The sequence below is a fragment of the Lissotriton vulgaris genome, chromosome 8 (genome assembly GCF_964263255.1).
Source record: "Lissotriton vulgaris chromosome 8, aLisVul1.2, whole genome shotgun sequence".
NCBI lineage: Eukaryota > Metazoa > Chordata > Amphibia > Caudata > Salamandridae > Lissotriton > Lissotriton vulgaris.
The window spans coordinates 1,431,015,742-1,431,028,998 of record NC_141696.1 but is presented as its reverse complement, the minus strand read 5'-3'; the positions used below and the strand labels follow the sequence as shown (position 1 = coordinate 1,431,028,998).

General features: G+C 42.6%; 1 protein-coding gene across 5 annotated transcripts in view; it reads left to right on the top strand.

The window, feature by feature from the left end:
* ACP6 (acid phosphatase 6, lysophosphatidic) overlaps window positions 1–6,939 on the top strand; it is a 147,494-nt gene extending 140,555 nt beyond the window's left edge. For 4 of the 5 annotated variants that reach the window (XM_086935496.1, XM_086935493.1, XM_086935495.1 and 1 more), the window contains exon 11: window positions 4,071–6,212. In XM_086935496.1, coding sequence (XP_086791622.1) covers window positions 4,071–4,214 — 144 coding nt within the window. In that variant the 3' untranslated portion in view covers window positions 4,215–6,212. Of the gene's footprint in view, window positions 1–4,070 lie in introns of all 5 variants that reach the window. The other variant, XM_086935492.1, reaches the window with a different exon arrangement.
* Window positions 6,940–13,257: the final 6,318 nt, after the last annotated feature.

Genomic DNA, 13,257 nt, shown 5'->3' with positions numbered 1-13,257 from the left:
TATCTGGTAGAGACTATATCTAGCTGCAGATTCCTTACCGACCCATCAGTCCTCACCACTCTGCGGACCGATTTCTGGGGTCAGGGTTGATCGAAAGTTGTGAAAAAGTAACTGATGTCAGCACGCCTGGGTTGTGCTGTATAGGTACTGCAACGTCATTCAGGCATGGACGACGACGGACACAGACACCTACCAGCGTGCAAGGGTACTGCTCAAAAAATCTTCTGGATCCAGTCTGATGCCTGGGAATTTTTAAAAATAAGGAATCTGCAGCTAGATATAATCTCTACCAGATAAGGCGGTACCGAAGGGAAGTAACATGTTCTTTGCACACTTTACCCCTACTAACCAGTGCTAGAGTCCTAATATCAGCAAAAAATGAGGTCAAAAAATAGAGGAAGAAGTAAAAAAGTTGGAGGCAAGACCACCCCAAGGCTGTCTGGTCTAACAGGTTTCATCTCTGAGCTGGTGCTGAACAATGTGATTTTACATTTACTCATCAAATTGGGAGCACTGTTTATTACCAAGAAGATATATGTGAATAAGTATGGCACAATATGCCAATAACTGTTTCCTCCAGTTCTAGGTCTTTCTCATCAAGATACATGTGGGTAATAATGCAGATTGAAATTGTAGGATTATTGCCTGCTCCTCACCCCTAGATCTGTTCTTTCTAGTGCTCCGGGGTTCTTTGGTTGGGAGATGGGGTGCAAGCTGCTGAGGTTATACGGCCCTAGCAGGCCTCGAAATATCTACTCACCCCCTCGCAATTGCGGGTAAACTTTTATCAGGTCGAGCTATTTTTAGCACCTAATTAGTCCCATCTGGCGAGTAAACCTAGGCTGGGAAGGAGCAGGTGTTCTGTTCATTCAGAAAGTGAATGAGCAATAAAGATGCCATTAAATCTTGTTTTTATCTTGACACTTTTGATGTCTGTTCATGGAAAGAGGTCAAATGTCAGTTTGCTTTTAACTAATTGCTACTTGGAAAATGAGGTTTATTTTTCTCTCTTAGTAGAGTTAGAGGTTTTTGTCAAGTGAGCTGTCTGAAAATATCACTTATTTTTCTCTAACACACATTAAATAAATAGCCTGTAAACTAATTTTACAAATATTTCAAAATATGTCTGGAATTACAAAAGCAAATGTTTTTTGTAATTAAGAAGTGTGAGTAAACAAAGATTTAAACGGGAGCAAAACAAACCAGAACACTTGGTGATGTACAAAAGACACATATTTGTAGAAACTCAATTTCCAAATATTGTTTGTACACCATATAGTTTTATCAGTAAAGCTGCATGCAGTTGACCATTTCAATGTAAAATCTGATTACAAATTAGTGTGCTACCACTTCATGCTTTCGTTATGTATTTATTAAAAGTGATCGTTTTTAAACATGATTTGAGAAACATGCCTGCCCTGATGAAAATATTGTTAATGATCTAAGAGGCAAGTCAGGGGTCACCTGTATCCTATATGTGGCTAGATTTGTATTATATATGGAAAGAAAGTTAGTCTATTAAATCAAACAAGAGTTTTTGTACAGCAGACCTGCTGAACGTGCACATTTGATGGTGCGCTCATATGCGATAATGAAGGAAATGGCGGCTCCATGAATTACATTATTTGCCCTTGATTACATCATTTGAAACCAGTTAATGGGTCAAGAGCATTTCAAATAAGTCAAGTAGATTATTTAAGTCACTAGATCTGCAGGTCTGATTTTTCGAGGCCTGCTCAGCGACTGATGTCTGCATATGTCATCTAATGCTGCCCACGTAAAACTGAATTATGGACTAGACCTATCCTAATGCTTGTATAAATATCAGGGCAGAATGTATGATTACTGTAATTGGAACATAAATTTGTCTCCTTGATCTAGTGATTGTGGATGCTTTAGGATTTCTAAGATATTTTATTAAGTTTATTTATATGCTTCTATAGCGCAGGAATCGACCCCGGAGGGGTATCTCCGCGCTTGTGATCTTCCAAGGTGTCAGATCAAAATCATAATCCTAGAGTGCCCTAGATCTTACGCAGTCAGAAACAGGTGTGTCTTCAGGGATTTCCTGAAAGCATAAAGGTTAGTGATTTGTCTCAAGATAAGGGAAAGAGTGTTCCACAGGGTAGGGCCCTTGTAGGACAGAGCACGACCCCCTTGTCTTGCCTTCTTGATACAAGGAACCTGAAGCAATAATTGGTTGCTAGAGCGCAGCGAGCTGGTCTGAATATACAACTGAAATAGTTCAACCAGATATTTAGGGCCAGATCCATAGAGCTATCTATGGATTACACAACACACTTTAAACTCAACCTGCTGGCGAATGGGCAGCCAATGGAGTTTATACAGAAGGGGGAGTGAAGAGGACCTAGGAGGAGCGTCAAGAACCAGTCTGGCCGCAGTATTCTGGACCACCTGCAGACGGCTCAATTGTTCCTCATTGGCAGATAAGAGCAGTCCATTGCAGTAATCCAATCTACTGACAACCAGTGTCTGAACCAGCGTTTTCCTGTAGCAATCATCCAGGAACGGGTACATACGCCTCAGGAGTCCAATAATCCTGAAACAGGTTCCCGCGACCTGATTCACATGCTCCTTTAATAGTAGCGCCTGGTCAAGCCGTACCCCTAAGTTTTTTTTACTGTCTGCTTAGGACAGGGAGCAGATCCTAAATCCAGGGGCCACCAATCAGGTGACCGTAAGAGGGGGGCCCCTCCACAAAGCATGACCTCCGTCTTGCCCACATTACATTGTAGGCAATTGGAGGCCATCCAGTCAGATACTGCTCTCATACCGGTGGCAAATGCGTGTTTAATTGCCGGTGTCAGGGTATGGAAGGGAAACAAAAGCTGAGTATCGTCAGCATACGATACTGGAGTGAACCCATATTCTAACAATGTCCGCCAGGGGGGCCAGAAACACATTAAAGAGTGTGGGGATTAGGCATGAGCCCTGTGGAACCCCCTTAGTGAGCTCCCTAGAGATCGACTGATGGGAGCCCAACCTGACAGCTTGTGATCGGCCTGAGCCGAGCCGCCTATCCCCACCTTCCGCCGACGACCGAGAAGAATATCGTGAGACACTGTGTCAAAGGCAGTGGACAAATCCAACAGCACCAAGATCATAGAACCCCCTCTATCCTGTGCCATCCTGATGTTATTGGTCACGGAGAGGAGGGTTGACTCGGTGCTGTGGTTAGGTCTGAACCCAGATTGACAGTGGTCCAGACCACCTGCTGCCTTGATGAACTTAGACAGGTGGGTGTTTACATGTTTCTCGGTCATCTTGCTGATATGAGGAAGGAGGGAGATAGGACGGAGATTGGAAAGGTCTGACCATAGCAGGGCTGCATCCTTTTGAATAGGGTTCACTACCGCTTTCTTCGATTCACCTGGCACATGCCCTTCTCTAAGGGAGAGATTGATCACAGTTTGAATTCCAGGTAGGAGCAGATTCCCTAGATAGCCCATCATCTTTGCTGGCAGAAGATCCATAGGGGATCCTGTTTTAATTTGACTGGCCAGGTAGATGACATCCGGAAGATTGACCTCCGGGAACGTGGTAAATAAAATATTACCACGCACGGGTAGCTAAGGTGAAATAGGTGATAATGGGGAGGAGCTGGCGGTATTGCTGGACGGTATTGCTCCCAACAATCACTGCCTGTTTAATTTTCTCATAGATAAGCTCTATTTTATTCTCGAAGAACAAGGATATATTGTCACACAGGGCTTGGGAAAAGTCATCCGGGCTCTCACAGGCCACTGGCTTTACAAAGGACTGTAGGATCTTATAGAGTTCTCTGGAAGAGTTGCCTGCTTCAGCCAGTTGTGAAGCAAGACCCCTCCTCCTGGCCATCTTTGTTTTTGTGATAGGAGGCCAGGGCATCAGTATACATTTTCTTACTAGCTTCTGTGTGTGTGACATGAATATCTGTACCAAATAACAAAAGCTTGTCCCAAAAGATGGGAACCTTTCACATACTACCTGTTACTACTTTCACTGGTGATTGTTCTGTTTTTCAAGTTTTTATCCTGTTTTTCAAGTTTTTATTCTGATTTTCTGTTTAGGAGCAAAGGGTGAGAGGATGCAGATCTGTTTTTTGCCCACTGGAAGACTTTCTGCGGGCCATCTCAGGGTACGTCCTAACCTCCAGAGAATACCAAGAGATTTGTTCCGAGCCAGACGTGACCAAAGAAGAAACAAAAATATAAGCGGCCATTTTGTATTCCAGCAACATTTTTTAATGGAAAACATATTTGATAACTGATTTCTTTGAGGAGTTTTGTTTCAAGCTGTACTTTTTTGCCCTGTTCTCTGGTTCCCAACTAATCGTGAAATTTCTACGTCTCCCAGGACAAGAAAACTCTTCTTAGAAAAAAAAGCACTGTCACTTTAAAATGATCTTGGAGCCCTCTATTTGAGAGCATCCCTCAGGTCTGGCAGCAATGTTCAAACCAGCCACACACCGCTGCAACTATAATGAGGTCAAAGTGTATAGTTGGCACATGGCAACCCATCCTGCTATGCAAACAGCTGTCTAACCTACTGAGGAAATTCCAGAGTGTCAGAATGGCCAGTCCTGATCTATGTTCTAACATTTGCAAGAGTACCACCCTCACCTGTGCAACAACAACCGCTACACCCATCTTTTTTCTTTCTATCCGGCTGGACACAAGAATTTACTTCTCTGGCACCTTCCATTATTTTTCAGTGTTTACTCTTCCTGTAAGGTGTGTGATTTTGTTTTAGTTTAGATGTGACTGGTTTGACAGACCTCGCCTCTCACTGCTGCACTTGCTGTTAACAATGGAGGTCAGGCAGTACATTTAATGCAGCACATAGTTTTCAGCAGGTGCATTTTGTGCTGGGGTACTTTTTCTGCCTAGTGTATCGCATAGTGGAGTTCTTGGGTTTTTTCTGGAGTTCAATACTTTAGAGCTGAGGGGGCCATCTCTGGTCACTGTCAAATGAAAGGTTGCCCCCAAAGGGGGCTGCGAACAACTTGGTGGTGGACGGTAAGCTGTTGCATGTGTATAATTGAAATTTGCCATCTTTCCAATTCTGGAGCCATTTGAGGGGAGTACTTCTGTAAGGAAAATGACCTGTTGCAAGATTTGAGGTCCAGTAGTACCTGATGACCTTTCCAACCACATCTGGTTCAGAAGTGACAAATGCGGAATGCTCCTTCCTAAACTCAACCGTATGTGCCTGCAGCATTATGCATTTTATAGGCTCCTCCAAGGGGTCCATATCTCTATGGCCTCATTCATCGTAGAAGAATGAGCTTATGTTCCTCCAGGATGTTGCTAAATATCGAAACGGAGGGTATCTTGAACTTGTAAATCGGAATGGTTTAAGGTACTCTTGATTTCAGCCAAGCTAACCTCAGTATGAGCATTCATTTTCCTTAATTAGAGATAGCTTAATTTTCAGATTCTGCTGAGAATGTTGGCATGATTTGAAAATTGAACTGTCCTTAAGAAAAAGCAAAGTTGATCATGCAGTCTTTAATTTGTACTGATGGTGAGTGGGTCTGAGGGTGCTTTTGTATGACCCACACACCAATTGTGTCTGTTGATTTTGGCTGACCAGCAGACCCTTGTATTTACACTATGCCCATCAGTTGCCACCTTGGTTCCTCAGATACTGGTCTGGAGAATGTTGACTGGGTGATGTCACTTGCTGAGGCCGAGTATTATTTTGTGCCAAACAAATCCAGGAAGTAACAGGAGCCAACAACCTACTTTAAATAAAGGTTCTAACAAGTCATGGAAGCTCAGATGAAAGCAGAAAGCTAGCATTAGAGTTAGGATAGAGATGGCTAGTGTCATTCAATGTCAATTTTGTGGAAAGTCTGCGTTAGTGAGTAAAATACAGTCCTGTAAAACAGTTTCATGTAAGGTGAATTTTATAAAAAGAGAAAGACCTGTTCCACTTAATTTCCACTGGGTTCGGTACCAGACCTGTCTTGGTAGGTTGTTCACCTGAAGAAATTCTTACTGTAATGAAAGCAATGAGGAAGAGAAGTAGTGTTAGTCGGTACCATTAAATTTCTATTCTCATCTTGCACTTACAAAGTGAATGACCTTGCCACTTACAACACTAAGCAAAAGTAACACAATTTCACCTCTATTTTTTTTGCTAAACGTCAGTGAACATTGTTACCTTTAAAACAAATTGCAGCAATAAACCTCTGCACTTTTTCTATATACATGCATATCTGATGTTTCTTTTCTGCAGATCTTTACCTTAACTTCACCTCTACCCGCGTAGATCCTCACTTGGATTCCCCTCCAGACTGACCCACTTATAAGGACCAGCAGGAATGGCTTCCCAAGTGGAGCAAAATAAAACAACCTTCACCTTAAAAGTAAACAAAAGTAAGCTCTCAGTTAAGCACTGGTGAAAAGGAGTTGTTGCATCTGAAATTATGCTCTTACTATCAGTCATTTTTTGACACAATAGTAATTACATTTCTCATGCCTCTCACCTTTTTATATTGTTTTTGTACCCCTATGTGGCTACATTTGTCTCAGTCCTTCATTTAGATTTTATGTCAAGCTACAATGGCTAACATTAAGCAGTGCCTCTTTTATTGCTCCACTCACAATGCAACAATAGAAAGAATTAAGATCTTTAAGCATTCTTACAGTCTGTAAAGCCTAAGAACACACAACTCCTTGTATTGCTGCTGCTCACAAGTTAAGTACTCTTTATTTAGAATACTTATAAGACATTTTTTAAAAGGGTATGTTTTGATATTGGATTGTAGCTAATGATTTTGTTTAATTAACAGCATGACTGGTTACGTTTTTTCAAGCGTTGCGTTCAGGGGCATTAGATTTAATTAGATTGCATTGAAATGTTAACAGTCTGAAAATTATATATCATTATTAACAAGGGTTTGTGTTAGAAATAAATTGTTGTTTAAAATTTTCCTGAGGTGTGAATCTGAAAACGCAGGGTTAGGTAGAGGGTGGCGGTAGGTCTTGTGCTTCCTTTCAGTTGTTGCACATTCAAATGGGCAAGCGCGTCTTCATGCTAAGGTGGTTTGCAGAGTAATGTGTTCACACTTGAAGCGTTCACAGCTGCGAGTACAGTTAGTTGTTACACTCCCTCTAGTCCGCCCTTGTGGGTATGTGCGAGCGAAGGCTTCCCTTTATTTTGGGAATGGAAGCCACTTTGTGAGATCAATTAGCATTAAAGGAAAATACTTCAATCCTGCCCTACATCCGAGAAACCAAGCTCTGGACGCCCTGGCTGCCACAATTGGAGACTTTCTCATCAAATACCCCAACCACAACCCTCTTATAGCCGGGGACTTTAACAACAGATCGCTCGATAAACCATCAAACGAAAACACTCCCGCCAAAGATCGCGCATCTACAAGCCCTATTTAAAGCTAGTTCTATATCATCTGCTTCCAGCCTAAGAAAAGCAAATGACCACACATGGGCACCCCTTCCAACTTATAGAAACATTTCCACTATTGATTATCTGTTAGTTGGAAACACGCTTGCCCACCACCTAACGGACTTTAACATCGATCATCGAACCGAGAGCGACCAAAGGCCTTTAAGAGCTTCCTTTGGTCGTTCCTCCACCGCGTCCTGCAGATTTACACCAACAGGCAAACCCACAGGCGAGGAAAACGAGCAATTTTCACGCAGGATTAAATGGTCCGTTAACCTAGATCCAAAATTGGCCGATTGGGTAACGAAAAACGCCCAACTAAAAAGCGTTATCGGCCCAGTAGCCATTTTGCATCACTGGCCCACTCTTTTGAGCGACTTGCATCAGGCTCTGGGGGGCTCATCCGCCGTTCTAAAAAAACGGAATGCAACGACTCTTAATCAACCCTCTAATGAGGACATGCTTGAAAATAAACGAAAGAGGGAAAATGGCCCAAATAGCAGGAAAAAAGCAGATAGAGCTGCCCAGCTATCCACGAAAGGGCCATACAGGGCAGCTCGCAAGAAACGCGCATGGGCCCAACGGAACAAACGCATAGAGGAAGCCTGGTTAAAAATGTTCTTCTTCTTAAAGGATAGAAATCCAGCCAATTTTTGGAGGTATATCAATCAGCTTAGCAACAACGGCCACACCAGAGAAAACGGAGTCCCTGAAAACGTATGGGTGGAGCACATTAATCAACTTTATAATGTCGGGGCACGGGAGCGCTCTACCACCCCTACGCCCCCAGCCCCACTCAACGGAAATACCTCCGGCCTGGTCGTACTTGAGAACGCAGTAAGTAAGCTCATTAGTCGCATGAAGAACGACGGAGCACCAGGCCCAAACGGAATACCTGCAGCAGTCTTTAAAAAATTCCGGCAGTTTTGGGCAGAACTCCTCTCACCCCTTTTCGCACACACTTTTCTCACAGCTAAAATTCCACCTTCTTGGCAGGGCTCAATTATACATCCAATTCATAAAAAGGGCAACTTCTCAAATCCGGCCAACTATAGACTGATCGCCTTGCTAGACTTCGAAGCCAAAGCATACGCCCGGGTCTTACTGGCGGAACTAGAAAACTGGGCCAGCGAAAACAACATCCTTCCTCACTCCCAGTCAGGCTTCAGAGCAGGTTGCTCCACGATGGACAACATAATGGCACTGTCCTACTTGTCGTGGAAAGCTACCCTGGCTCGCCAACTACCTCTATTCTGCTGCTTCGTGGATTACAGCGCAGCCTTCGACCGGGTCAATTGAGGGACGTTGTGGAACAAACTAAACTCCTGGGGAATACCATCTTCTCTTCTCTCAGCCTTGATATCCCTGCACCATAACACCTGGGTTAGAGTTAAAACCAGCGCACAAACATTATCTAAAAAAATTGCAACTGAAAATGGCCTAAAACAAGGCTGTGTACTTGCTCCGCTATTATTCAACCTTTACACCGCGGATCTACCAAAGGAACTGGCTGACGCAGCCCTGGCTGCCCCCTACAGACAATGCAATACGCCGACGACATCATCATCATGGACCATACGAAAACAGGATTGCAAAGATCGCTCACCGCTCTCAATAAATACAACACAAAGAACCATCTTGTGATGAATGAATCAAAAACCAAAATTTTGATCTTTGGGAGCTACAAAAAGAAAAATCTCACTTGGAGAGCAGGGGGATCACAAATAACGACTTGCACCAGCTACAACTACTTAGGAGTTTGGTTCAACGCCAGGGCAAACCAAGCAGTACACCTCGGACACTTAAGGTTCAAGGGCACGAGGATCATTCATAGCCTTAGGCGTCTGAATCGTCACTTGCACAGTCCCTCAGCCGAACCAATCCTAAGGGTGCTGCGGGCCAAACTATTACCTGCAGTGACCTATGGCCACTTGGCCTTTCCCGGGAAAATGGACGTATTTCTGGGAAACCTACAAATAAAAGCTTATAAGAAAATCTTCTCCGTCCCGCAGCACGTGAGGAGGTCGAGGATGAGACTCGAGCTGGGCCTGACATGTGCAAACCTCCATTGCCTGGGCGACCTAATCAAATACTATATACACACCTTACGAGCACCAGGACAATCCTTGAAAGAACAACTACAAGCTGTGTTTAAAGACGAACATTCCCCTTTGCACAAACAGCTGCATCTTGCTATCTCTACATTAAAGATTGAACCAACCTCTATCATTAACCCAACCATTCCTCTGCTAACATGGAAAAAAACAATAACAAAACAAATCATCTCAGTCTCATTTCAGACCGACGTTGCCGGGCTATCTAAAAACGAACTTTTTACTGCCTTGAACGAATCATATATCAAGGGAAAACCTCAAACATACTTCAACTACTCCCTCAACCCCCAGACTCGTAACAAAATACTATACATGAGGCTTCTAGCCCTACCAATCTTTGACTTTAACCCCCAGTGGGCCCGGTGGAATGAGCAGCCCACTTGCAGGTTTTGTAACTATAATCATGAGTCCTGGCTCCACCTGCTTTGCTGTTGCCCATTCTTTGCCCCCGATCGACGTCGCCTACTGATCCCCGTCTTTCGGGAACAATCACTGAGACACTGCAGCGAAGCATCGACTTTGTGTTTTAGCAACAATTCAGCCCAGGCATTAGCAAGTGCTGGGAAGTTTGTCAATACTATTTTAACTGCACTGCATAAACACCCAGCACTAAGAACCTGATCATGTTTTTTATATATTTTAAAATGTTAATTTAACATGCATTGCTCTGTTTGTACATTACGGTTTTTATTAACTGTATAATAAAGAAGGTACTTGCACTGCTGAAGGTGACCAGCACGTCAGCCATTTTAAAAGGTTGGTATACAGTCAAACAAAACAATTTGGCAACCATTTTAGAAGACTGGGATAGCTTGAGGAGAAGTTAATAAGATAACCGCTTGTGAGATGAATATTGGCAGTTGTCCTATTTAGAAACAGAACAGTAATATGGTTTAGAGGGAGATTTGATACGTATTATAGGATCTATAATAAATTATAATTTTTTACAACTGGAAAAGGATGTCGGAGGAGCAGTTAGAGGGCAGAAAGAAAGACATGTGAGGGAATGGTGAACAAAGCTTAATGGGAATAGATATCAGACACCATTGATTAAAAGTTTGATTCATTATGTACCAGCGTAAAATAGACTTATTTTTAAGGCAGCAGGTTCAAAAGAAAGCCAAAGTAGTGAAGTAGCAGAATGTTCGGGTTGGGTAGGAAACGTTCAGAGGAAAAGAACGTCAGGGAAGGCATACCTTCGAAAACCAAAGAAGGTAAATGTAGGAGATGAAAGCACTTTGAAAGATGATGTGAATGAAATGGTTAGTGCAGAAGGCACTGAGGATGGGCACGACAAAGCCCCGAAAGATGTTTCACAGACAATTGATTCTGATGTGGTTTCAGAGGCAGAGACTCACTTGTCGTACTCATCGGATTTTGACTCTGACCATGGCGTAATAGAGGTCAAGAAAAAGGGTACCGCAGACAAGGCAAGTAAGGCCTCAGGATCAAAGATAGCAATATTTGATCCATTAGGGGATGAAATGTTTGATCCTCTGTTGAAAGAACATCCTCTGCCCCCTGAGTGGGCACCATTCCAACATGTGGCAAATTATATCACCTTCTGGTTGAGAGGGGAAATACCGAAAGATGTCAGATTTTGTTTGACATCAGAATTTCTGCAACCATCTTTACAATATAAGGTTGCCGGACTTGGATGCTAAGTATTCATAAGTAAAAATGTAAAGGCTCCTTGAAAAGGTCTAGGTTGCGGATTAAGATCCAGTCCGGCCCGTCTTTCAGATGTTGTCGGGCCCTTAATAAGAAATTGTGAAATTGGTGAGGAGGCTCATCTAAATGAGAGCCCTTTAAATCCAGGAGTGTTATACCAGTGGGTCCAGAGAGCCTTTTGTTTACTGGGTAATGTGAATACAGCAGTATCAAATAAAGAGGCCAATCCTTTTTTAAGGTATATGGTCCAACCTTTCAGGGTTGTCTTTTTGGTACGATTCTATTAGAGTTATGGCAATATATGTTGGAGTTTTTAACTCGAAAACAAAAATCACAAAAAGCTATAAAGAAGGTATTTGGAGGCGGCAAAGAACATTTTTAACATGTAGGAATTTTACAAGGACAGTTGGATATCCCGGTAAAGTTAGGTGCAGACTACACCTATTTTCTAGGGACTGGAGGAAAGCGACTCAAGACCCATGGGTTCTAGAGACTGCCAGGGGATACAGATTGAAATTTGTAGATACACCAATACAGAGTAGCACCCCTCAGAAGAAATAATTTTCGAAAGAAGAGAGGAGGCTGGTAACACAATCAGTGGAGGATTTGACTGCGAAGAGAATAGCAAAAGTGAAAGATGGTGTTCTGGGTATTATAACCTACATATTTTTGGTAGAGAAAAAAGACAAAGGGATGCGCCCAGCGGTACGTTTACAAGATTTAAATGAGCGAGTTGTGCATCATCATTTCAAGATGGAAAGAATCCATCTTTTGAGAGATGTGTTAAGTAAAGGATATTCTTTAACAAAGTTAGATCTGAAGGATGCATATTTGACGGTTCCAATTCAGACATACCTTCTGATCAAATGGATGGGAAAATTGTGCAAATGCAGGACACTCCCATTCAGTCTCTTCTCTGCAACTAGGTGTTTTACGTAGCTGCTTCATACGGTAACAGCTTGACTATGGGTGAGAGGAGGGAAATTGATTATATGTTTGGATGACATTTTAATGATGGATCAGGACCAGGAGGTTGTTTTAGGACACACAGCAATGGCTATGGAACTGTTGTAGTTGCTAGGATAGCAGGCAGAAATCTTGTTTAATACCGAGTCAGGGAGGCTCAATTTCTAGACTTTGATTTGGATATGTTTTGGACAGAGTTGAGGTTACCAGCGGAGAAGCTGAAGAGGTTAAGAAATGAGCTGAGAAGAGTAATAAGGATGGAAGAAGTATCTTTGAGGATTTTGATAAGGATTCTAGGTCTATTATCTTAATCAATTCGGGCAGTATTTGCTGGACCCCTGTACAACTGGGCCCTTCAGAGGTGTAAAATGAGGTGTTTGAAACAGAGTTGGGTGTATTCTCATAAAGTAGAAGGATGGGGAGTAGGATGTAGAAACGTATCCACGGTTGGACGTTTGACAGAACAAGTGTAGAATTTGCATATCCATTGTTGGCAGGCTCCTTTGCAATGTGTTGCTTTTTCTCAGGGAATGATGCAGTGCTGTGTAATGCTTAACATTGACAATGTGTTGGCAGTAAGGTATGTCAACAAGATGGGTGGACCTCGATCGAAGTATTTGGGAATACTATTTGAGCAAAAGGATTTCTGCTGTAAGCATATTCCTAGTCTAAGCAATGGGATGCAGTTTTGTTCCTTCTTTATATTCTGTAAACAAAATTATTTCCATTGTTCGTGCTGTGAGTGGAACAATAAAAGAGGTAGTGCATAATCTTACCCTCCGTGTCTTTAATAAAATCCAGATTTTCTACCCACCAGCATGTGGATAATCTATATTTCCCCACACAAGGTAGGTGCAATTAATCCCTCGACAAAAAGCAACTAGGTGCAGCTAATGCTCTATTGTTTGTATCCCTTATCAGGTTTGGGCCCACCTTTTAGCTCCTCTCACATTCAAAATTACCAGAAAAAAGAGTAAGGGTTCGATATTCAACCTTTCCCTCAAACAAATGACAGACCCAATCCTCCATTCCTCTTGTGCATAACCTAATATTTGCACACATACATAATATGCCCTTCCACTAGCCCCAC